General features: G+C 40.3%; 1 protein-coding gene across 7 annotated transcripts in view; it reads left to right on the top strand.

Annotated features, from left to right (window-relative positions):
• THSD7B (thrombospondin type 1 domain containing 7B) overlaps positions 1-27,172 on the top strand; it is a 299,357-nt gene that overhangs the window by 219,443 nt on the left and 52,742 nt on the right. For all 7 annotated transcript variants that reach the window (XM_039555302.1, XM_039555304.1, XM_039555301.1 and 4 more), the window contains exon 16: positions 2,972-3,150. In XM_039555302.1, coding sequence (XP_039411236.1) covers positions 2,972-3,150 — 179 coding nt within the window. The remainder of the gene's footprint in view (positions 1-2,971; positions 3,151-27,172) is intronic.

Below are 27,172 nucleotides of genomic sequence, written 5' to 3'. Positions count from 1 at the left end.
AAAGTTATGTTCTCATTTTGATTTTGTAGCATTGTTCACTGTGGAGAATCAGCTTCCTCTGGACTATATGGAAATGTAGTGCTTTGTAGCTGGCCAGTATTTGTTTATATTTAATGTAATTAAGAAATACGGGTGAGGAAACTCAAAAAGAAAAGAGCGGCCTCTTAGCACCGGGATGGTTCACTGAGGGATAACTCACAGCACTTCCTGGGGATGGGATACAACAGCTGCTTCAGTCTTCATGGAACAGTTTGTGTTGGAAGGGACCTTTTAAAGGTTGTCATGTGAACGCCCTGCAATGAGCTGGGCCAGGCTGCTCCAAGCCCCATCCAACCTGACCTTGGACACTTCCAGGGATTGGGCAGCCACAGCTTCTCTGGGCAACCTGTGCCAGGGCCTCCCCACCTTCATTGTAAAAAAACTTCTTTGTATATTAGACAGATTATTTCTATATCTAGGAAAGATTGTTTATTATAACTTTTCCTTCATCTTCTATTTTTTTTTCTGTGTTCTATTTCTTTTTTTGTTTTTTTAATATTTCTTTTTATTATAGACGTAGATCTTGAGCTGCCTAAAGACTTAGCCCATTTTGCCTTCTCTGATAAGTTGATAACCCTTCTGACTAATCCTACTTTGAAACAAGGCACTTTCTTTGTTTCTGTTGAGAGTTAATTACCCAGGCTGTCACACAGCCCAAGGAAAGATGATATTTCATACGGTGGTGGAACAGAACTCTTTGGAGAACTGCCTAAGAAATGCTTCTCATAAATCTATCATGAGAAAATTTCTTTTACTTATCATAATGTATTATGAATTGCTTTGAGTGGCAACCTAAGCAGATGGAACAGAATATTAGAGGCATATTTGGGAGTTTTATTTGGGGGAAAAAAGTGAGTCTGTTTTAGAAATATTTGTGTGTGTGTGCATGGGTGTCGTCTCACTGAGGTGAGCATACAAAGCATACCAAGTTGAAATATCTCAAACATTCCAGTATCACTGGAATGGATTCAGTCAGAAATAATTAAGATACCCAATTCCAGTGGCTTTGGAGCTGCAAGTGAAGAGGCACCACAACAGACAGAGATCAGAGGCAGCAAAGAAAACCAGGGCACACTGTGTGGGCACAGGTCTGCAGCGTTAGGGAAGAGTTACAGCGTGAGTTATGTGGGGAAATGATTGCAGCTGTCAGGCTGTGGGGTGGTCGCCGTAAAGAAACAGGGAACAGCACCATCACAGGAATCAAGAGAGGAGAAATAGAGCATCATTGAGCTGAAGGAGCTGTTGCTGCTGCCGTTTTTTAAGGCACTGTTTACAAAAGCAACATCAGTATTTCTTGTACTTCTAGAAGGAAGATATTTTCCAGGGGATGGATGCCTAAATAAGCCTGAAACCTTTCTTGATACTGACTTCAGCATGAAGAGCAGGAAGGAGGCAGCGAATTGCTGCTGTGCATTGATGCCCAGGCTGTAACACAGTTCTGGTTCGGAGTGAGCAGCGGGCTTGGGCATGGTTCAGCCAGTAAATCCAGCTCTGAATGACAATAATCTCCACACCTCCACCTTGGTGTTTCATGGTTGTCTGGGGCTGGGGGTTTTGGATAGCAGCTGCTTCTGGGTTGAGTTTTGTTGTTTGGGTGTTTTTTTCCCCTCTGTGCTGCAGTGACTGTCACCTGGGTAGAGGGGGGAAACCCTTCCTGAAAGAGTCACGAAATGAGTTAATTTGGTATTCTGTAGGTGAGGAATCAAGAGGGAGTGTTCGTGTGATGAAAACCAAACAGAAATAAAGAGCATAAAAATGAGAAACATCAGAAATGTGGTAGGGGTGAAATTCAGTTATTTCCATAACCATCACTGCCAGAGCTGTCAGAGGGATGAAGCTGCCTCTAATAAAGGTTGATCTGAGCAGCCACTGGCTTTCATGATATAACATGAAATCTCTTTTTTGTTTAAATTAAAGTAATACATACAGACATGACAAGCAGATAATAGGAACTGGGGGAGAATGAACGCAGCATGGTAAGCAGGAAGGTGCAGGAACTATTCCACACTGCCAACCCAAGACTGGTGCCACTAATTCCCTGGAGACCCCCAGGGTTCAGCCACCTTCCACTGCTCTTCTGCACACCAAGAGCTCCACAGCCACTGCTGGGCTCTTCAAAATGTCTCTTCCCATATGCCAGCTCCTAAAACAGCTGTGGGGTTGGGCCTTTTTGGAGGAACCTGTTGGGTTTTAATTCACAAGGTGCTGGTCCTGCAGATGTCAGGTGTTGTGATTTCAAGCGATGATGATCTTGTGAGGACTTTCATGTCAAAGCAGCTTAAGGTGAAAGTAAAGCTTTAAAATGCCATTTTTGAAACCCAGAATAAGCAAAGCATTTGAAAAGAGGTAAAAAGAAAACTTGTAAGATGTGGGAAGCAGGTTTCACCTGCTTGTCCCAAGAATGAATCCCACACTGCTCCAGCTGGCGGGCAGGTCCCTCACACATCTGATGGGAGCTGCCAGAAGAGCTCTGTCGCCTGCACCATCCTCTGGTTCTCTCTGCTGGGAAGAGAACTTGTGTCTGTCTCCTGCCTGTGGCAGCTCTGGAGATGGCCAGTGTAATGCAGAAGGAGTACAGAATTGGGCTGTGCACTTAATTCTCCAGAATTTATCATGGCCACAGTTTAATAGGGAAGGTAATTGCCTCATATTGGTGACCAGCAGCTTCACAACAGGTACTTTTGCCAGCATGTGTCCTCTACATCATTCCCTTTTATCACTGCCTTCCTTGGACTTAATCACGTAGAAATTAATTTTAGTCACTGCTGTTCTTCACAAATAGTGCCGTAACCTCGCGTTGGATGGTGGTGTCAGTCTGCCAAATGGCTTCTCCTTGAGAAGTTGTCATTTTGTGTTGGTTGCACAGGTTACATCAGAGGATCGGAGTTCGTCGGTTGCGGTGATTAAAACCTTTCTTAAATTTTTGGTTTAGGTTACATTGAAGAGCCTTGCACGGTCCCTTGCCCGTTTGATTGCAAATTAAGCGATTGGTCCAGTTGGTCTCCTTGCAGCTCCTCCTGTGGACCGGGGGTGAGAGTCCGATCCAAGTGGCTGAAGGAGAAGCCCTACAATGGAGGTCGTCCCTGCCCCAAGCTGGATCTCAAGAATCAGGTGAGCGATGTTCCGATAGGCTGCAGAAATCTCTCTGTGCTGCGTTTTGAATCGGGATCCAAAGTTCCTGTGCTGGTGAAGAAGTTAAAGATAGGAGTTACCTCTGGGACCACACCTTGGGTCACATTTTGTAGGCAATCCTCGACCTTCCTGAAGGCTGAGGGAGAGATGCTCATGTATCAGCAGAATGTGACCTGAAACACCCTATTTCTTATATGAGGAAATTGTTATCTCCCAGAGCACAGGAAGCCCTGGATTGATAATCCCACTTGGACAGTGTGTAGACATCAGAGAGCTCAGATGTCGTGGATATTTTAAAACTTTTTAATTCTTTCTGAGACTATGGTTGCTGTAGAAACATTTGTTAAGTAAAAATTGCTATTTTTAGCAACGTTTCCCTTCAACACAGCACAGGTTCCCTTGAACATTAATCTCTGTATATTCAATATTGAAGTATCCCATCAGAGGAAAATAATCTTTAAATTGCTACTCTTAAAGGAAGATCAGCATCTATTTAAATGCTACTTAATGCTGTATGCATTTCTGCAAAGTGCATAGTGATTTCCTACGTTTGCTGATTAATTCTCAGCACTAATTAACACTGATGAAGTACTGTTTAGTTTTGCCTGCCTTTTATTTCAGATTCAGCCATGAAAATTAATTAATAGGATAGAAACAGTCATGCTGAAGGAACTTCATATGTATGTTATGAATAATATGAATATGTATATGTATAAAATACGTGATATGTAGAAGTACTTCAGTGGTATCATACAGAGATTTATTTGGTAGATGCTAGAGCTGATGGATTCAGTTGTTTTTCTGCACAACTATTCCTGCAGCAGTCATGTCCTGGAATGCAGCAGCACTTTCAACTCCTGATTATGAACTTGCCTCATTTTCCTCACAGTTAATTTTATTTTCCTGTGAGAAACGTGGTAAATACTCCTTGGAAATTTTTTTTTCCTTCTTTTTTTTCCTTATTTCTATTTGAAATTCATTGGAAGTAGGCTAACAGAAGCAGCAGGGACTACAGAAATATAAAACTGCTATAAAGTGTATGTTGTCCATAGCTCAGTGCTTTTCTTAATAGATCAGACAGATCACCAGAGAGGCAGAGTGAAATCCCACAGTAAGTGATAAGGTAACAATAAGCTCCTTTGTAATGAAAAAATACTGGGGTTTGTTACCCACAGACACAGCAGACTCCTTCCATTAATAGCAAACTTACTGCTATCATGTGTTGCCTATTCCCACACACATTAGAGTTGCCAGTTTCAAAAGCCTTTCAGAGGATATTAAAGGAAAGAAATTGTTCAAACTTGGAAGTTATGTCTTTGTACAGTTTATTGGTGTGCAGTGCTTGCAAAGTGCCGTGGCTGGTACTGATATAAACGTGGTTGGTGCTTTTTGCCTCTTTACCAGGAGCATACGTCGTGATCTAAAACCCACTGAATTCATTAGAGGCTTTCTGTTGCAGGCTGTAGTAGAAATAATGTAGAACTGTGTTAAGGTCTGTTTCTTTAGGTTTGTGACTTCATGTTTTTTCAAGGTGTTTTTTTGTTTGCTTGCTTTTTTTGAGCTTTTGTTTCTTTGCCTGTGAGTTTTTGAGGGGTTTTTTAGGATAAAACAGAAGCTATTTCTAACTGCTTTAGCACACAAATGGATTATCTTCTTCCAATTCAGATTTAAAGGATTGAGTCCAATTCTGTGTATTTCAGAGCTTTTGGGGTAAGAAGAAATTGTTGTGCTAATAAGGAAAATGTGTTTATGTACATGTCCATGTATTACACTTAGACATGCACACAAATACACACATTGTGCCCATGATTCTGTTCATTGCCTCCCCGAATGCTTCTCAGTTCTTGTGAGCTTCAGGAGTTTTGCTCTGCACCCACTGGACTTGGACTTCCAGCCCAGATCTAACACACTGAGGTCCCTGGGCACGTTGCAGAATGCACGAGTTGCCTACCCAGATGGTAAATTAGCTGATGGCACTGCTGCTTAGCTGAGCTGGACACATATCGTTAATCCACTGCCAGGCAGATTGTCTGCTGCTGTTCCCTCTGGTCTGGGCAGGTTTTAAATCCTAGAGCAAAGCTCTACAGATTCATGATATATAAAAATGTGACATCCTAATTATTTTGTATAATCTGGATTAAATAGCTGCAGTAAATACTGGCTTTTGTTTGGTATCAGATATGGGAAAGCTAAATCACCATGGTGCTGAGTTTTACTTTTCACTGGCTACTGTGTTATATTGTGTTTTATGCATTTGATAAGATTTTAGGTAACTTAGAACAAATAATGAATCCTCCAGGTGCCAGTAGATTTCACTTATGATTTCCATTTTATTTTCTCCAGTATCTTTAGTTATTTTGGTTTTGTTTATTGCTTCTGAAGTTGGGTCTTGCTATTGCTTAATCAATTACTTTGGAGAACTCTCCATTTTTCCAGTGTCTTACAATCAAATCCCTCAGTCAGTTTGTGTATTTTTCTTAAGCCAGATAATCTTTTCACCCTCTTTTTGTGCAGGGTGTTGTCCAGGCTTTTTGGCAGACCTCTGTATATCCTTTTCTTCAGTGCTTTTCAGATATTTGACATAAATCTAACTACAGTGTTACTTGAAACACTATTCTAGCAATTCTTTCTTTCTTTCCATTTCCCACCATGTCTGGAGCTCTGCCAATACAGATATTTAGTAAAGCTACTGCTTTGGACAGAGGGACAATTTGCACAATCAAAACAATTTATTTCATGAATATAAGTAGTTATTTTAGTCACACAAACTGTTTTGTAAAAGACTGTCCCCCAAGAGTTTGTCCAGTCAGTGTAAAGCAGCTTGCTTGTGTATTTAAGATAGAATATTTTAGCAAAAATTTGATTTTATACAGAAAAAATTACGTATCCCATTGCTGCATGATATTCCATGGCGTTTGTGCTCCTTATTCCACAGAGAGTTTGGCTCTTCTGGAGTATCTTGAAGCCATTCTTTTGGATATCTTTATCTGCCTGTAGAGCCTCTCAAGCAGCCCGCTCTTTTTGCAAGAGATATGAGAAGTAAACTCAGAGTTAGGAGAATTAATTCAGGTTTTTTGTATTTATTCTTCTCATCGTAGGTGATGGACGAGGTTGAGACCTTCAGGATTTTATTCCAGGCTGTTTTCTAATAGAGTGCCAAACATTTGCATGGGCTGAATGCTCTTGGTATTCTTATAAAATCACGTGATTTGATATAGTCCCTTCAGCCTTAAACCCTGTGTTGCTGCCCTGTGAAATTAAAGGATAAATTACAATACTGGGGGGAAGAGATGACAGTATTTTAATGCAGCTCCATGTAATATGCAGAATTACTTTCTCCTTGTACCTCTGTTTGAAAATGGTTGAAGAGCTGGCTAACTACATTTTGCTCCATCTCTTAAAGAAAATGGGCTTTGCATGTAGGGGCTGTGCAGCTCTTATCTGGGGATGTGATTGCTTCTGAACAGCCGATTGGATTAGGGGGTCAGCTGGCAGATGTTCCTGGCTGTGCCGTGCATGTTAAAAGAGGTGTAGCATTTACATTTTTCTATCCCTGCTCTTCTTGGAATGCACTTACACAGCATGCAGTTGCTAAGCTATTTAATATGTAGTTCTACGTGATGAAAGGTTAAATTTGAGCTAAGGGGGGTTTATTGCTTGAATATTCTTTTATAGGTTTTTAGGATTACTGTGAGAAAACGTATCTTATTTTCAAGACTCATGAATTCCAAGGATTATTTTTTTATTGATTGCTCTCATACATATTCTTGTCAAGATTTTCCCTCCTTCTCCTTCCTCCCCCTCTCTCTCTTAGCCAATACTGCGAAAGGACAAATATCATAGCAAGTAGTTTATCCCCTCTGTATGTGCTGTATATATTTAGGCAAATGTTTTTAAAGGATTGGGAGTATTTGTAATGGCAGGCATAGCAGGAGAAAAATGTAGTGTATTTTGAATGTAAACTTACTGCTTTCATTAAAATGAATATTTTATTCTTAATGACATTTTCTGGTGTTCACTGTAGAATATGAGAAATAGAGACACTTTGCACATTAGAATTGCAAGTACTTCTCCTGAAATTGCATACAGGGGTTTAAGGAAAGGGGAAAGGACGCTGCTGGTGCACTTGCAGACCAGATCTCTCAGAAGCAGGTGTGAAGATGTGTGAATTTCTGGAACTTTTCATAGAAAGTGGCTGCTTTAATCCTACTTGCACTTCAGAGAAAACAATTCTTTTCAGCATTTTCAAAACTTTTAGGCTGTTGTGTTAAAAGTTAAGTTTGAACCCAGCATCTCTCATGGCTGTCACTGAATTAGCTTCCATCCAGTCCCTGGCTGGTGAGCTGCATTTATAACCCTCTCCTTCCAGCATTAGAAATTGGTCTTCAAGAGTATCATTATTAATGTACTAACTGTAAATAGCTCCTGCTCAAATAATTTCTTTTATAATACAGATTTCTAGTTTTCAGAAAAGTCACGGAACTTTTTGAGGCACTCAGAATCTCTTCCTCTCATGGATTTCAGGTGCCAGTAGCTCATTCCTGAACCCAGTCCTGTATCAGTCCTTCAGCTGTGTCAGATCCCTTCCTGTGCCATGCAGGGAATCATCTGTCTTACATTTTTCTCTGGCCCTGTCTATCAGCACTCATTTGCTTCAAGTGCAACTTAACTTCTGGAAAACAAAAACCCTATCCTTAATCTCAGTTTTACCTTCAGAAGGTCTGATTTCCTCCCGCTCTGCCTTAAAGGAAGGAATTACAGCATAAAACACGTCTGTCCTCTGATTCTAGTGCAGTTTTACAGTATCATAAAAATGACAAGTTTTTTGCCTGCTGCACTAGTGTGGGAGAGTTTTCAGTGTCAAAAAATAGCAGGAACCTCCTGTTTCCCTTTACACTTTTCTTGCTGTGACTGGAAGTTTTGGTACTAAACTGCAATTTAGTTTGTTAAGTGAGCAGAAGCGGCAGCCAAATCTGTGCAGCCTGAGCAGTATCTCACCTGCCTGAAGTGAGTCCCCCATGTGGGTGGGTGTTGCTTCACTTCCAAAGGGAAATCGAGCCAGTTCCCATGTTCTCCTCCAGGATAATAACCCTGTAGTGTCTACTCTAATTCCCAGCATGTATTAATTTTATATTCAGCTTCAATAGCTATCTACACTTGATTTTCATTCCTCCTGCAGGTTTTCTGTTGAGTAAAGAGTCATATAAACATATTTTCACAATTGCCACTCATAAAAAGCATTAGCTCCCGGAATGGAGCCATTTAACAACTTCCTCAAAAGTATTTTTCATTTGGATTTTTTTTTTTTTTGAGATAGCTTCTTTAAACTTCTCTTTAATAAAAAAGCGACTTGATGCATGGTGTAATGCTGGTTTCTGTAATTTTGAGAGAACATTTGCACTTTGTGACCTTAAATATGTTACAACATCAATCTCCTTCCTGGCATTACTTTCAAATCCACAAAAATTAGAAGCCTTGTGCTAATTGATTGAACTACATTTTTGCTGCCTACTACAGCCCCTACCAAGTTTTAAATGAAAAATATACCAAAGCAGGAACTTTTGGTTTAAATGAAATTTATTTGTTTTTGTCTCTGGAACTAGGAATGTACCCATAATTATTTCTGATTCAAATAGAGTTCCTATGTTTGTTGTTGAAAGGAATATTTATTGTTTAATGTGATAGCTTGTTGCAAAGTGTAGGAAAAGACAGGAATTATACCCAAAGTGGATTTCTCGGCAGAGGAGATGGAATTAAATGGAAAATCAGCCATTGAAGGTTTGGTGGCCCAGTGGAGAAAGTATTAGCATTTCACTTAAGGAACTCAAGTTCAATTGGTTTGGGTAATACTTTTTTTTTTAAGGAAAAGAGTGTGGTTTGTGCTGAATCTCTCGTGGACAATATGTCATGTTGGCGGACCTGCAAACTGTGTGTGCCATAAATCAGCATGACAGCATCTAACACTGAGACTGAACTTACTCTTGCTTGTCTTTGTCTTAGGAGCAGGAGAACAAGAAGGATTGATGCCTTGGTTATTCCTTGGCAGCGGATTTAATCTTGGGTTTGTTTTTTTTTTCCCCCTTGCCTTCCTCCTTTTAGGAAGTTTCTTTATTTCTTTTCTACAAAGTTTTGTACTTTGTTCTCAGTTTTAGGTTTGCAATTGTTAAGGAAGGAGAGATGCTGCATAAGTTAAAATGAGGACCTAGTTTCTGTTCTAATTGGAACAAACCCAAGAATATTCAGAACACAAAATATTGGTACATCTTCACCTTTTCATATGATAGAAGATGTGAGAAACAGTTATTTGGCATCTTGCATTTTATCGCACATGACTTAGTCTTCAGAGAGAGTCAATTACACAGAAGTACCCCTTGTTGCTTTTGGCAAGTTAAATGAAGATTTTTGACACATTTTTCTTTTCTTTACTCACTTTTATAACTCCTTTCTGTACAAAATTAATTTCAAAAATACGATCTTGTTGGTTGCAAAATGTTGTTTGCTATAACGCAAGACATGAATGCGGAAATTTCTTTTGAAATAGATTCTAAGTCAAGTCCTGGAATTCATGACAGTAGTTTATAGTTCTAAGAACCTGCCACGTAAAAACTTCAAAACTTTTTGAAGTGTGAATGCAACAAGATGTTGGCAAGATGTTGGACAGGACTGTGTTGAGCAGGAGGCAGCCTGGATCTGTCCAGCGTAGGGAACTGCTGTGTAAATCTGAATCACAATGCAGAGCATCCAGCATGAACAAAGGTTGGGCTGAGTTGGTAAATTAGGTACTGGTGTTGGCCTGATTTAGCATCTATTACCCTCAGAAACCAGTGTGAGGCTGTTGGTTATTAATGAGGATTTTGGTCACTTCTTTCATTTGGCCAGTGGACAGCGGTGTCTGCAGAAGGACTGAATTTTCTCATAAATCTGTAGCAGATTCTGTGTGTCCCCAGTTTAAAGCTGACCTCATTCCAGTGGATGGCTTTATGCCTAAGAGGAACAGGAGTTTATTAAACATGGTCTGACTCACCTGCATTCTGTGAACATACCCTGAGCATTCAGAGCAGAAAATTTCTACTCTTCTGACTCTCCTTTATGAATAAGAGAGAAAAATTGGAAATGAAGTTGCTGCTCAAAGAGGGAGAAGGGACATAAAGATGTATGCTGTGTGAATTCATCTATCAGAGCTTCTGGGCAGCCCAGGAACTCTCAGGCGCCTCTTGCATGATGGTCATTAAAATAACCCTGTTCTTGCCTCTCCTGAAGTATTTAATATTGCTGTGTTGTTCTGTCTAGAGCAGTTCTCATTGATTCATACTTAACAAGTGTTAACATTTTTTCTGCTGCAGACGTTTCTTGTGGCCATTGCTCAGAAATTATAACCAAATTGTTTGTTGGGTTTGCTTTGTTTTATGCTCTGTAGCTGATTGATAGATTCAGGAATGGACTTCATTTTCTTTTTATGTTGTTTAATTGGTTTCTTCCTCCAAGACAGCAGAATAAAAGTGCAGATGACCTTCTGTCCTGCTCTTGATGTCTCCCCACATGACTGGAAGGATTGTGCCGGGCTTGCCGTCAGCTAAATGTGTGCACTTGAACTGCAAGTTGAATACATGAATTTTGCATCTTCCTTAAGTGACAGCATCAAGACCATCACCATTACCAGATTGCTGGCTGGAATATGAACCACTCAGAGACTTCAGATCGCAAGGCCCAGTTACACCTTTCTGAGTGGTTGTCATATGCAGCTCCTGTGTCAGGGAGGGCTGTTTGCGAGGGCTGTTTAACCAAAGCTGAAATATGCTTTAGGCACGTTCCGGTGGGTTTGGGGAGAGAAAGGAAAAACTCAAGACACCTCCCCTGTACTGTGGTCTGGGGCTCTCCCTGCCTCCTGAAGTCCTTGTTTTAGCAGGGATACCAGGAAAAGAGTTGTAAATATGAGTATGCACAAATTCAGCTAATTCTTGTTCATTATCTATAAGTCATGACTTGTCTTTGAGTTATAAATAAGTGTGTTGCAGGCTTTAGCCACCACTAGAAAAACCAAAGGTGAGCAGATTTTTATGTACGAATGAAACGCCAAAGGATAGATTCTTCTTCTCCAATAAGATGTATATTCTGTCCATTCTAATTTTATTTACTGCTTCTCACAGGAGGAATGCATAAATCAGCAGTCCTGTGCAGTTTGTTGTGATTTATTGCTTAATTAAAAGTTATGAGGGCTTTTAATCCGTCTATAATTTATATTATTTTTGAGTCAGCTGTTTCCCATATTGTAACTTAACCAGGAAACTTGCATCCTTTTATGAAGGGAGCATTTTGTGAGCCCTTGGATTCACTAATAGATGTGGCCCATGGTGGTGCCAGATTGACTTGGAGTTCCAACTCAGAGCCAGAGATAATTAAATATTAGTGCACTTAATAAAGTTTATCCAGCATCAATTACAGTTTGATGGAAAATGTAGTCTACAAGTTTTTTAGAGTTACAGATTAATTTTAAAAGGGATGCAACTCGTGTGTTTTCACAATGAACAGATGTTAGCTACACATTAATAATTTAAAAAGCAGGCTTAAAATGGTTATGTAGATTTTAATGGAGGATTAATTTGGTTCTAGTGCTGGACCACATGCTGTTGTCAAAACAGTAGAACATCTAGTTTTACTGTTTTGTTTTAGTTTGGTCATTGGGGGATTTTTTTTGTTGTTGATAGGTTGCTGCTGTGTTTCTTCCTTAATTAAAGTTATAACCAGCATGCAATTTAAAAACTGACCTTTTTTGTTTTCTATATGACTTACTAGTGAAGAATAAGTATATTATACAAAATTCAGGTTTTGTAGTGATAGCAGGGGTGGCTGGCTTGAGACAGAGCACTCATCTGCTTTGAACTTCAGTTGGTTTGTCTCCCTCTTTCTCAAATATCTTTATTATTTCAAAACACATGCTAGCTTCACTAGCTAGAGCTTCACTAGCAGAGCTTTGTCCAGTCCTGGAATTATAGTTTTCAGGTAAAAGGTTTTGAGGTCAGCTTGGATTTCACTGATGGCACAGGGGTTTTGCCTGGGTTTTGGCAGGAATAAGGGTTCCCTTTAGCTGTGAGTCAGCTGCCCTCTGTTGGTTAGTTCAGCTTGGCTGTGATTTCATTTGTGGTTCGTGTGACTTCTGGTGGGATGGAAGGGAAGAGCCTGAGTCCCAGCTGCCAGTCCTGTTTGAGACCAGTGGGGTCCTTCCAGGAACCCCCCTCTCCTCCATGTGAGGTGTAACCAAACACTCAACTGCTCTTAACCTTACCTTTAAGTTTTTTCCTTCATAACTTCATATGTAATTACAGTGTTGTCACCGAACAGGCTTCATTGTTTCTTAAACAAAAATGTATTCCTCAATTTTTTTTTACAGCCTTTTCTTTGAAATAATATTTTAGAGTAATTAATAAAACCCACTAAAGTGATTTGCTATAAAATCATGTCGAAAATGTTGTATATCACATTAGATAAAAACTGTAGATGTCTTTTGGGTAGTCAGAAAGATTTTTATCTAGGCTATTTTGTTAGACTTAGAGCATTACGTTAGACTCATGCAACATTAGTTGCATGAACTTTGGCCATTAGAAATGCCAAACCAAATAATATCTGTCAGCTTTGCTGGTCAGTCTACATTCAAATTCCAGTATCTGTTAAGTTTAAATGTCCTTTATGCTCTTATAAGTTAGATTTAAGTCATTACTTTGAATTTTAAATAATTACTTCACTAAGTAAAAGTGCGAGTTTTTCCTTCTCTAAGTGACATTATGAGGTTCATGAACTTTCTAATTAACTACCAGGCATAAAGATACATCATTCTTGTTCTGAAGAGTCTTAGTAAAAAGAATAAGGTGGAAAAGGTTTAGCAGTCTCTTCTAAGCAAGACTTTGAAAAGAAATGAAGATCTAATCATGTGCTACTTTTGTAATGTCTTATTGTATATATATTTAACTGGTGAAAAGTTTATGTCTGTTTGTCAATGCTGTTATACAGTGTCATATTTAATACCTGGAGTTCATGTTTTTCATTCAGTATTAGATCTTTGCTCCTCAGTCCATGCTTCCAGGTCATGCAGCTGCAGTGGTTGGACATTCCTGAGGCCCCTCAGTTGGTTTTAGTTTTATTGGGAATGCTTAGTGGTCACTACATCCAACATGTGGCTCTTTATCAACATGCAGGCTTTCAAAATTTCTTAAAATAAAGCCAGTCTGTTTCTTTAATTTCAATTCTGTGTACTCTCAAGTGGCCGTGTGGAACATACATTTTTCTTTCTGCCAGTTTGTAGCCAGCATTTCAGATTCTGTGGGAACCTATGGGTTTTTTAATGTTGCTTTTCCCCAGTTTGTAGGTGATTGTGAAGCTGGGCAGTAAATAAACAGATTTGTATTTGTTGGAACACAAACCAGTGAGTACTTTAGCAACTAGAGTAACAATAGATATTCATTAGAAAATCCATTGGAGAAATCAATTATGCTTTGAGTTTGTCTTGTTGAGAGAATGGAAGTACTTGGTCCATTCAAAGGAGATACTACTCCAGTGATCAGCAGGTGGGAAGACAAAACAGGCTTTATGGGGAGTCTCACAGGTGAGTAAAATAGTGAGAAAAGATTAATTTTCTATTCTGCGTGTTCCCAGAGCAACCATTGACAAAACAACGGGCTTTTTTGAGAGTGAGATGTGTAAGATTGTATCTTACAGTGCACAGTACATGCACAACTCATCGGGCCTGAAAAAGGAAAGTCATGATTAAACTCAGTCGGATTAAACATTTGCATATAAAAGAGGTTTTTCTTAATATTCATTTCAGGCCAGTGTTTGATAAATGACTCGCAGATTTTCATCAGCGTTCTCACGTCTTGGCTTTTGCATAATAAGAATCCTCACAGGAGTTGTATGCAAACAGCAACATTTCAGCCTAGTTACTTATCACATAGCAAATTCGAAGTACAAGTTGTATTTGGGTCATATCTGCATGCTAACCTCAGAAATTAATCCCAGCTAGACTTAGAAGAAATACTTCCTTTAACTTCATTTCCGTGTTTTCACCCTGTCATAATAATGCAGCGTACCAGGGTACCTGAGAGCTTGGCAAGGGAAGGGAACACAGGTGATTTCTGAAGTCCTTCTGATAACAGTAAAATATTTATTTGTTTTGGAGTAAAACGTTCATTTTAGGCAGATCTCTCTTAGCCTAGTGATGCTGATTCTGTGCACCTGATTCCTCTGCACTTGAGTGAAAACTAATTTGTGATTAAATCCAAAGAATGATCAGTGCCTGACAGGCATTGGTTCACAACTGAGGATGGGACACTTTTCTTTCAGTTCCTAATGGTGTTAAGGGAGTTACTTCATGCAGAGCAGCATCAGGCAGCAGTTCTTCCCACAGCATCCTGTACCAAAAGGCTCTGCTTGAAACTCGACTGTGAGAAGTTTGGGTTTGGATCCAGGCTCTGCATGGCTCATTTTCCACCTCCCCTTGTAATCCCCAGCAAGCTGTGTGTGCCTGAACTGGTGATCAGCTCTTGCTGGGAGATGGGACGTGCTCTCCAGCTGCTCCACGTGCCTGGTGGATGTGCTGACACTTCATGGGAGCTCCTCACTCCTGGAACATTCCCATAAATCCCTGGCATTTGCTGTGGCAGCAGATGCAAACACCAGTTTTATGTCCTGTTTTCCACCCAGTGTTTTTCTAACTACTGTGCTGTTCTAACCAAATGTGTCTGGCCCAACTCTCATCATTTAATTAAATAAAGGCAAATTCCAATTAACTTTTAAGACATCTGGAATCAGCTCAGCTTTTTTAATAACACAGTATTAATTTAAACAATATTACCCCTTTTTTGGTCTAGTCAGTGAGGGTGAGACCTTGGATCCAAGTTAGCTGTGAAGCCCTAAAAAATGGGCTCCCTATAGAGCAGTCAATCATTTCATGTTCCAAGAATTTTCGTGTTTTTGCTGGATTGTGATACAATCTGCAGAATGGGCAACAGATGACGTTTGATTCAAACAACCAAAAGATAATGTTTTTGGCTCCAGCTAATGTTTATCAATGGAGTTAATAATGAAAGAAACAATCAGTCTCCACATGCTTCCCTGAAATGTGTCCAATAGTATTTGCAACACTGTTGGAGCACCATTGAAATGGTGAAATGAGGAACATTTGTTTTTTAAAAAAGGATTCATGTGTTGCAATTGGAAAAAAACCAAATGTTTGGAGCGTGTCTCAGAGTCACACAAAAATGATGTGCTCTCAGGATTGTATTGCAAGCATCCAAGGGAAAGGAGTACTCTTCCCAGAAATTTATTACAGCAGAGCCAGGTGAGGCCAGAATAACCTGAGATAATGTAATTCTATTTAAAGTAAAATAAAAGTATTGTCAGAGGTCTGTGCTTTGTTTCCTCAGTTTAAATTCTTTCTGTTAGAGTTCTGTCCCTCCATTATGCTTTGGGGGAAAAAGACTCGTTTATTTTCAGTTCTTTGTGTTGTGTAACTGGCAGTGTGTAAATAGATTTTGTTTAGGGAAGACTTCCACTTTTCAGTTTTACTATGTAAAACTTGCTGGTTTTGTTATTATGTTTGATGTGTATAAGGGTAACTAACCCATCGTTCCTACTTTGCTGGGAGGTAAAATCTTCCATTAAAATCTTCCATTAGGCCTTTTCCTATTTCTATTAAATTCAATTGATTAAAACTCTTAATGGCCTGTATGGAAACCAAAATGGGCCACTTCTGTGATGATTCCGCACCAGCCTTGCTTGGTTCCAAAACTGAAGCTGTTGCAAACAGCACTGATTGGAAAAAAAAGAAGCATTTTTCATCTAAAGGAAGTTACTAAGAACAAATATGTTGGTTCAGTGTGGGGGTTTTTTAATTATATTTGGTAACAGACTGTAAAAAATGAGCGTTTATCTTAGTAGCTTTACATTAGTCATTGCTTAAGCCAATTTATCTTTTCTTTGATACCCCAGAACTACTGAAAACCTGTTAAGAGCTGCTAAAGACAAAAACCAATTCATTACCTACTTGCAATCAAAGATCACTTTTTCAGTGGTCTTGAATTTAATTTGCATTTAATTCGAGGTTTCATTAGGATAATTGTCTATTGGTTCACTTCTGTAATTGAAGGTTTGCAAGGAAAATTAATGTGTGATCAGCTGAGGGAGAGGGGAGGCGTCACACTGCCTGTTCCAGTTCACACATGAAACACTCGTGGTATTTTCACAGGACACAGGACTTAACTACAGTCACAGAAACTGCAGGCAACTGTATTTTCCAGTTGAAAACATTATTAAGTTTTGCCTGGGCATTGGGCAGATAATCTGCATTACTCCTGAAAGGCTGGCCCATCTTCTCCTGTTGAAAATCATTCCCAGGCTGAGTGGATGGGTATTTTCTTCTGTCTCATCTTTACTGAAGTTTCCATTAGTGCTAAAAGCTCTTCTGTCTGGTATTTTCTTTATAAGAAAAAAACATCTCTATTCTCTAATGATAAGAGAGACATCCCTTACAGCTTCCTGTCTCTAGACATATTGAAACCTTTTAGCCACTCCTTGTAAAATGTGAGCTTCATTCTCAAAATTGCCCTGTTGTTTTACTTCTTCATTTCTTTGTGTTTGAATCTGAGAAATTAAGTGTCCAGATTTGTACACACCACACCAGAGAGGGTCTTAGCAGGGCTTTGTAAAACACTGGTAATTGCATTCCACCTTCTAGGGAAATTCTAAGCTAAAACCTTCCTGAATTGCATTTTTGTCTTTATTTTATTTTGTATTTATTTAAAATGTCTGTGTTTATTTCACAGCCACATCACATAATGTTTCATCTTGTGATTCCCCCCTGTAGTTTCCCAAGGCTGATTTTTGGGTGCTTTTAGTCTCCAGATACATGATCCGTGCTCTGTTCTCCTGAACTGCAGCCTCTCTCCTACACTCCAGTCCACCTCTGTGTGTATCTTGCTCCACACTGTCCCACTCCTCTTGTATAAAAATGTCATTTAGCTTCTCTCTTCTGTAAAATTTGAACAGGGCTGTAGCTATTTGTGTGCCAGTATAATTGGTGAAATATTATCCAAGGCTGGCTGTCAGAGCAGTCCCTCAGCAGTGATGCTAATAACTTCCCTCCAGCCTGACGTTCCCCATTTCATGGTACTGTTGCTGTCCTACCTCTAGCAGTTTCAGGCCAATTTAAAACTTTTGTACTAATCCCCCATCTTCTTCAATTTAACTAATAACTTCCCAGGTGACACAACGTTAAAGCTTTCCCAAAATCATACTGCCAAGATCAATTTCATTTCCTTTCTCTGGAAATTGAAGGGTTTTTTTCTCTGAGAAAGATGTCAGATCAGTGTGCCTTACCTGTATTAAATCCATGTGGTATTCCCCCCCCCCCAAATTCTTTTAACTTCATGGGCTTGGATTATTCTTTCCTTAACAGTTGTTCTGAGGCTTTGCTGCTGCTAAGTGTAGAAGAAAGGGCTTTTAGTTGCTCTGAAAACTCTTTTTTCCTCAATGAATATAGACGTGACATTTATTATTTCTGATTGTGTGATATTGTTTGTGTCTTGTTAGATTTATTAAATGTGCTACCCCACATGAAATTTTGTATGCCAGTTCATTCACTAGTTTGAATGGAATTACTTGGTTTCTAGACTTTTTTTTTTTTCTTGACCTTTGTGTCCATCTCAGCCTTGATACTTTGGTTATCATCACTGACATCAATGAGAATTGAAGCATATTTTAATGTAATTTGAAGTTACCTACTGCCTTTGGTCTGGACTCCAGCTACTCTAGCCTCAGTGTGTAGCAGCTCTGCTCCTGTGCAGATTCTCTTCGTGTAGTATTTGTCATCTTTCCTCACTTCTGTTAATAACTTCAGAACAGCTCCCTTGTCCAGGCTGTGGCAGCTGCCCCTCGCTACCTCTGCTGCTCTCCTCCTCTGCCATTTCCAAACCCTAGGTTGGGCTTCCCTTTGGTGCTTTTTTCACCTCCTCTCCATCATCTCTGCAGGACTTGTTCTGATCTCCTCGGCAAGAGAGCACTGGGCACGCTGCCTTCGAGCATTTATTTCTTACTGAGATGTGGATCCCTGCAAGTACCAGCTTCTCTGACTGAAAACCTCCAGTCTCCTTCCCCTGGCAGATCTTTCAGCTTCATGATCAGTGAATTCCCAGCTGGGTCCCTCACTGTGCACAAGTTGCCCTTTTGAAGCCAAGAGCTGTGACTGAAAATGCCAGCCTGTCTTTTCTAAGGGTTCTGCTAATGCTGGGGAATCATTTGGAATTGTCATATAATCACATGCTTCAAATTTATTTTTATAACCAGCTCTTTCATTCCTCTTCCCTAGGAAGAAAAAAAAAATCTAAAATAGCATCACCTTGTTTCAGTGGCTGAATGAAACTGTCAGTGACTGCTTTTGGGAATATCTGATTCTAGTATTTTTATTAGCAGCATTTGTTCTGCAATAAATGAGAAGTCTTTTTAAAAAATAGTGGTGCAATAACACTGTTTTCATATTAAAATCCCCCTCTGGAGGTCTGTGGTGTGTTGCTCAACAGTATTATCACAGTGGAACCATCCCGGTGTTACTTTCTGGTCCCGTGACAATTTCAGCCTGGTTTTGATAAATTTCTTCTATAATTTAATTCACCGAGTCTCATTTACCTCTCATTCTGGTGAATCTACATGACATCAGGTAAGTCCCTTCTGATTTATATGTCTGTAAGAAGAAACTTGAGGTAGCTACATATCATCTTTATTTGAAGGCTTATAGAGCTGCACTGTGCTGCTTCTCAGCAGGAAACGCAAACGTTTGTATTTGCTTCCTGCTGCATGAACTGTAATTTTCTAGGAAGAGTTTAAATTTTTCAGTAGAACAACTAAAGAAGTATTTTAGTAAAAATTTTGACTTAGAATGTGTGTGTGTTAGTATGTACACAGAGAAGATCCTGGAGAAAAAATGAAATTATGAGCTAAGTTGAACGTACACTGTACTTGTTTTGATTGACCTAAACACTCATTTGTGTCAGAAATTCAGTAAGAACTTCCAGTGGTCATATGGAAGGAAATACACATGTAAGATACTGAGATGACTTAAATCCTGTTGAAATGTGCAGGAATCAATAGAGCAGCTTGGTTTGGTTTCACAGCTTTGCAGAGGCTGAAGTTGCCCTCCTCCTCTGGTGGTGTGGTACTGCCCTTTGGTCAGGGATTGGTCATGGATTCATTGATACTGTGTTCAGTCTTGCCAGTCTTCACCTTTAAACACAAGTTTGAGTATGCAACTGTAGGTGCCACGTGGGAAATGCAGAGATGTTTAATGAGTGATCGATGTTTTTCACCTTGTCATTAAATGTTAGCCGTGAATATTTCTTCACATGAAAAGTAAATAGGAAAGCATGATGCTGGCCAGCAGGTCATTGAGAAAATTAATGTTGAGAAGAATTTTCTCAGAGGTACTGTGGAAAAATTAGCTGCACAAGTTAGTGGCCTGGATGCAACTACTGAGTACAGCAAGCAAATATAGATATATATCGATTTGTAAGAGAGAGTGTAGAAAAGTTAAAGAACTTCCAGCCGTTTGTTTGCTGGAAACATTTGCCTTTGGGGATGGTAGCTGTGAGGTCAAAGATAATAAAGACAGATCCACATGAACAGTTTTCAAAAAGGTCTTCAGTTATCAATAGTGCAAATCTAGGAAAAAGAGCTTTTTTCCTGTTGGAAAATACCACTGTCATTTTTTTCCCACTTAAACCCCAAGCTGTAGACTGTTGAAAGGTCAGACTTGATGGACTCATTTGGGAATATGTGGTGTCAGAGTAGAGCAAAATGGACACTGTCAGTGCAGGTGTCTCTGTTCTGTCTCACCTGTCTGTCTATCCCAAATACACTTAAATGACAAATTATCTTCAGCTGGAACTGTGGTCCTGTCTGCATATTCGTTTCACCTCTGGTCTTCTACCTCAGTCATTTGGTAGAGTGATGGATTTCAATGAAGACACTCATACATTAAATTCTAGCTACACCCAAGCAGGGCTTCACTGCTAAATAGCAGTGATGTTCCTGAAGTGGTGCTCCTGATCGGATAACAAGTTTGAAACAGGAGAGACCATGATTATGAAAGTGCTTTCTAAATCAGTGTGCAACCTAAGAGTTAGACTTCTTTTATTCCTTACTTTAAAGATGCCTTGTAGGACTTATTTCTTCTTTAATCAGCCAGTAAAAGCCGTTTTCAGAGGAATAGTCTCTCCTTTAGAAGAGAAAACCTGTGTATTGCAGTGTTGTTTGTATTGACTATTAGAGAGACATTAAACTATTTGCAAAGCTTATGGATATACCCTGATAAAATGCATTCAGATCCTTACCCAAACAGCACATGAGAAAATCTGATCAGCTCAGAATGGTTTAGATAAAAAACTAATGAGCGTGAAGCCTAAGTAATGACTGCCAGGTTGGGCTGATTGTTTGTCTGGTGCTTTGGGCTAAAAAGGGGCCATTTATATGATCTGCAATGATGGCAGCTTTATTAAAAGTAGCATTGTTTTGGTCCCAGTATAAATATCCAAATTCCCTGGACAACTGCCTTCTTTTTTTTTAACTTGAGAGTCCTTTTATTCTTTGTGACTCTTCAAAATTAGTGAAGCATTCTTCTGTTAGTCACATAAAATCCACTTTTTATTAATATGCATCAGCTCTTACCCATAGCCCAGACACTTCACCATAACACAGAAGGGTATAATAGGCTGAATTATCCTTAAGCAGTTGCAGCTGTAACTATTTCATGTCTTATTGTGGTATGTAAATTTGATTCTTTGCCGGGTCCCATGGACATATCTTCATTTTGACTACTGGAAGGCACAGTGGGATAAATGGATTAAAGTAGAACTAGCTCTTAGCACTATTTCTTATCACTTTTATGGTAATGTCTTCACTGATGTATTTGCTGTATGCACACAGAAGGCAGATTTCTTTCTCAAAAGTAGGAAATCCTATCAGTAACTGAACCAAAAGTAAAAAAGCATCATAAACTACAAAACAATGGGCAAGGATCAAAGAGCAGTGAAAAGGGTGGTAGTACAGAGATTGTTTGGTTGTGCAGGTTAACAGTAGACACAATGGGATGGTGATGCTGTTTTTGCCAGGTCATTTTTTGAAAGAAAAAGTGCAATAAGTAGCACCCAGTGTTACCAAGAGTCGTGCAACCAAGTTGTCGTGTCTGGCCGGTTTTGGGAGGGAGAGGTGAGGCTTGCAGCAGGAATGGATCTCGAGAAAGTACTGAGATCTGGGGAAGGGAATGGTATTTCATATTAATTCCAGTTAAGTATTCCAGGAGGGTGGCATAAAGAAATGTGTAACAGAAAAGAAGTGTATAACAGACGTGAGTGTTCCTCAGTGGTGTCGCTGATGGAGCGAAGTGGGGACAATTGAAGTGAGAGAGAGATGAGCTAAAATAATGTGTTGACTGGAGAGGAACGTTTCAGCTATGACAGCCTAAGTGCTGGTTGAAAATGAAAGTTGAAGCCATGGGGGAGATAAAATTAGCTGTGGACAAGGGAGGGAGAAAGAAGAACAGGCAAGCTGAGGGATAGCTCTCCTGTGCCCCATAAAAAGGAGGATAAGTGGAAGGAGCAAACTTATGAAAGGCATAGCAAAGAGACAGCTAACTCCTGCTCTCGATGTAGTTATTCCTTGGTGCAGTATATATAAAGTAGGATGTAACATCTTTGCATTAGAGACCAGCTTTTTTGTTCCTTGTTTGAACCTGAGGCTTTTAACACCTCACAAACACAAATCACCAGTGACATGTCTGGCAGGAGCACTACATCTGGGTAGTGAGTAGGGCACATGCTCTTCCCCGTCTGCTTGGCCTGGGACGACAGTTTTGGCTGGCACTTCGTGCCTGCTGATGATACTCCCACTCTGGAGTGTTCTCCAGCAGTCAGGGATGCACGGCTTTTGCCTTTGCAGATGGAAGTACCTCCACAGGGAATGTTTCCAGCTAGAAGGAGAAGGGAAGGAAGAAGTTCATCATCACCAGCAGGTGGGAAATTTTGCTACTGGCACTTAGCTCATAACTTCAGGAAGTCTGGCCCAGCCTGGCACAGACCTGTGTCACGACCATATGCTCTACCTCATAACATTGCACCCTCTAAGTCTCAGAGAAGCTTTTCTTATTAGAATGGTTAGATTAATTATGTTTTATTAAGGGTTTTCTTGCCAGGTTATTCATTGGTATGGAGTGCAGAGAGAAGTGGGAATGTGAGACTGATGGCCAAGCTGCAGACAGAGGTGGTGGGGTTGTTCCCCAGTCCGTGGGGCTTTCCCTGTGCCTGTGGGAGCAGGGATCAGCTGTTTGGGCATGGGGGACCAAGACAGGGTTGCATGAGGGTCAGGCAGGAGAGTCCCTGCAAGGAGCTGGAACTGGCATTCCCTGGTGCCTGAAGAATGGATGCTCCCTTCCTTCAGCTGCCCTAAATCAGCAGCCTCTAAAATACAATTGTTCCCCTCCTCTCAGCCTTGCCTTCCAGAGCTCTCACTGGCTCTGTCAGCCCTCTGTGGCCTCCCTTGGATCCAGCTCTGCTGCTGGCACCAAATTCAGATTTTCAGCCTGCAGAGTTAGGGCAAAATAACTCATTCAATTTTGCCTCCATTACTGAGCAGCCATGGGCTGCCTCGGAGGGCAGGTGGGTATTTAACGTGACATTTGCACCTCTCTAAGGTTCTGGCAGTGTCGTGGGGGCGAGCTCATACAGGTGAGCAATTGCCAGTGTTGGCCTGGTCTCATGAAGAACAGTAATATGACAGGTTATACTCTAGAATTCTCTCTGTGGGATGATACTGCTCAAGGAAATTAAGCCTAAGAGATAATTTGGCAACAGGCTTATTTTAAATACTGATTAATGACTATTGCTTTAGTGCAGCTCCTTCTTTACTCATGATGTTTTAATATGGCAAAAGAATTATGATTAGTGCTTTTAGGTTTTTAATGTTCAGATAGTTAAAATGTCCCGTAATAATCACTCCCTTTAATATTCAGCATAACTATTACAGAGATATAATTGCGCTTTGGTGTTGAAAAGAAGAAACTGGGATCCCAATGTGATCGTGAATGCCTTTTTCTGGTAGCTTAAATCAAATCCTTGAATTTCAAAGTCCTTGGCAGCAAGTTTTAAGAACTTTAATTAAAAAAGAAGTCTTTCATAAATTAAAAAAGAAAAGACTATAAATTTGTTAAAAGGAGTTACTGAAATACTGCAGTAAAAAAATTATAGTGGAATATACACCAGAAAGCACAAGTAAAAGCATCAAAATCAGAAAACAAATTCAGATTCAGGGTGGCTGTAATCTGATATGCACCTGTGTAGCATACAAAGTGCGTCCAAGATTTGTAATCTTTATTCTTGTGACATTAGAGTGTTTCAGATCTGATTCTGCAATATCTCACACCATTGGAAGTCAGGAGTGATTTTCTAATAGAATTGCAAAAAAACCCCCAAAAAACAATAAAATGAGAGCAGGCTCCAACTCTGCAAATCTGTCTGATCCTTGGCAGAAGCAAGAAACGTTTTCATACATTTCCCCTCTCCTGCCTCAGAGGTGGTATCTTGCATGCAGCAGTTCGTTTTCACCTCACCCAGCTTGTAAATCTGTTGCTTTGGGTTCTCCATTGTAGCTTTTTAAACCGTGTTAAGAGTCAAAGGAGTGTGAACTCAAACCTTGCCTTGAAAAGAAGAATCCCCCGGTGCCTGTGCGGGATCCCAGTAAGGCGCAGGGCAGCCTTTGGAGCCTGGGAGCGCTGCCGGGGCTGGCGGTTTGTCTGAGGGAATTTTTTATGTACGATCACGTCTTGCAGGAATGACAGCGCTCCCACGCAGCCCCACGAGCTCTGCATCAGCCCACTGAGCTCGTCCTTGCCTCTGTCTCCCTCCAGGGTGAGCCCCTGTTCTTGCTCTGGATGTGCTGTGGGATTGTGCTGCCTCCCACGGCAGCCTCAGCCACCCGCGTGCTCCCCTGGTCCCTGTGCTCCTTGGGCAATGTCCCACACTGCTTCAATGCATGGAAAAAACTTCTCTCTCTAGTTCCTTAAGGCCCAACCTTACCTTCTTCCATATGCCATTTTAAGGTGATACCCCTGCTGATACTAGTCTGACAATTCACGAGACCCCTGGTTTTGTTAAGTTCTTTTCATGATGTCCCCTCTTTGCCTGTTTCTCTCTTGGCAAAGGCTGCTGTGGTCTTGCCATTCTTCCTGAAAAAGTGTTAATAGTTCTTTATTTCACTGTTGTTTTTATTGATGGCTTAGCTGGTCTTGTCCATGTCTTGAAGTACCACAAGTACAGAGTTCTTTCCCTCACTCCCTGTGTGGTTCTTCAGCTGTTGGTTCCTCTTTCTGGTTCCCTTCTTTCCTTCATTTGCCATAAAGCTAAATATGGACAATTGGTGACCCTCATCGATTACCTGGCATGGCATTTCCCACTTTTTCATGATGAATCCAGGGACGTCATATGTAGTTAAACAAAGCACCCTATTTACCACTGGCATAGGGCTGGCTGTAGGAATACACCAAGGAGGGACTGGAAAGGGCAGGCAGCAGTATTGTTTATACAAGTGAGTAATTACCCAGAGTGGGGCAGTTTAGCAGCTCCTGACTTTGCTTTGTGTGTTGTTCAGGTAAGGGTGAGGTGGAAAAAGGGGAGGTAGCTGAGTATTGTGCCTCTCATGTGAATTTCTCTGTGTACCTTCCAACTCTGATAGAAGCAATAACCTCACTGAACTCGTTGCTGAATGTGTAGGACTGGCTAAAGTAGGGACTGGGGCACTAAGCATGACAAGGAAAGGATGAATGGGAATGGTTTAGCTTCTAGAGTAGGATAAGTTGGAGATTAAAGAAAAATTGGGGAAAAAAAGACACTGTAGAGTTATTCCCATTAATCTTTAAAGCTGGGAGGCTGACATCCTTACCTAGTCAGTGGAAGGAGGTGAGTGCCTATAACATGCCTTGACTAGAAGCCTAAATTAGAGGGTTTTAATGCCACCTGTTTAATTGTTGTGATTCATTATCTTATTAATGCATTTTTAAAATGAAAAAAAGTGTCAGATGTCAAGAAGGATAAAGGGTAGGTGGAGAGCCTGCACATCTGGTAAATGTTCTGTTCATTTTAATAATAACTTTGGGTGTTTTTTCCCTTCCTCCTTCATTATTTTTAGGTAAATGAGATTGTAGCTTAGCATGAAACTGATTTTGGAAATAAATTTGATGGCATGCTCTTCTTGCAGAGGTGGTTTGATCTCTGTAACGCAGTTGCTTGCATAAATGCATGAACCTTTTTCTGTAAGTTTATTGCTTGTTAAAGATGTGTCCTCAAGTGTAGATTACTGCTTTAAAGGGTTTGTCTGTGTCTGTAGCCAAAACCATTTTTTTGAGCTGTTTAATTCTGATTTGTTTAAGAAGTACAGTGCTGCCTTTACTGGCCACATATCTCAATTTTAAGAAGAGCTGCTGCATTTTCTTGTATTTTTGCATTATTGAACCTCTGGTATTTTGGCAGGGAGATACACCTGGCAGAAAAATTTGTGTACCCAAACACAGCTCTCATTTATTGGCAACTTAGAAAACTTTGCAAATGTAGTAAGTGTTTAATACATCTGAATTCATTTTTCATAGAAAGTCAGCATGAAATAGAAAAATCCTCACAGAGGCATCCAAATACAGCTCGACAATTTTCTTCTGTGTTCAAATATGTCATAGTGATGCCTGGAAAGTGAGAGCCTTCCATTAGTGCAGCGCTGCAGCTCAGACAGGTGCCTTGGTGGTGGCTGACCCCAATATAATTGTCCTGGGCCTGCAGCAGTCGCTTGTCCTTTGGTGCGTCTCTCCTAAACCGTCATCTCTTCCCTTAACTTTTACTCTAAAATCCTGTCAAGCTCATAAGTGCCTTTCCCATTCCTTTTCCTCTCTGAGGGCTAAACTCCTGGCTGCCATGCTGATGGATTTGATAAGGAAACACTGACAGGGCTGTTTCTGACAGCTGTTCTGGCGCCCGACCAATTATCAGCACTTCTGGTGGGTGTCTCCTGGACGGCTGCACAGGCAGGAGTCCACTCAGGACCATGAGTTAGCAGTTGCTAAAAAATGATGCCTCACTTGAGTTGGTAATTACTGGCTCCTTTAGTTCCCACAGTGAAAATCGAGATCAAAGTGGGTTGTAGCCCTTGTGCCAGTTTTGGAACTGCTTCCTTCAGCCTCTGAAGTTACAACACTGGGAGCGTATTAATGATGTGCTGTATGTGAGTATCTAGAGAGGGTTTATGGACCCACCAGCCTTCAGCTGTAAGCTCTGTTCTCCTGGGGATCTATTGCTGATGGTGGGTGTGCTCCTGTTGTCAGGCAGAATGGGAAAAGAGGTGTGAACCACACAACAAAGAGCAAAATAATGAACTGAATCCAGTGGCGTGGTGATGGTCACTTAAACTGTTCAAACAGGAACTCAAGTAATCGTGAGTGGTCACCCAAATTCAAAGCTACATTTATTGAAACTGGGGCTAGAACATTTTATCCCCAAAGGGCATCTCAAAACTCGTTCTGAATGAACATTGAGGTGTAAGTTGAAATGATTCTTTCGACCTCAGTAATTGTTGTACTTTCTGGAAATTGTTCTGACACTTGAAACATCAAATTAGCCAGGAGGTTTTTCAGCTCTGATTTCAGAGATGTTTTACACTGAATATTAAGGAGAAAGGAGCTGTGCACAGTAAAAAAAAATAAAAAAATCCCAGGTAACTTGATGAAAGCCCTATAAATAACTGTTTGAAAATAAGACATTGTCATACTGGAACTAATACTGCTGTTGAACTAGTTGGAAAGTTACACTGACATTATTCAAGAATGTTTTATCTCTAGTACTTGTGATTCTAAGCTGTGCATTTATTAGATGTTGCCATTGGGAAAATGGACACCTATTATATATTCTTCTAAGAAGGGACAGTCATCTGG

This window comes from Corvus cornix, chromosome 7, assembly GCF_000738735.6.
Source record: "Corvus cornix cornix isolate S_Up_H32 chromosome 7, ASM73873v5, whole genome shotgun sequence".
Taxonomy (NCBI): domain Eukaryota; kingdom Metazoa; phylum Chordata; class Aves; order Passeriformes; family Corvidae; genus Corvus; species Corvus cornix.
This window is presented reverse-complemented; position numbering and strand designations above follow the sequence as displayed.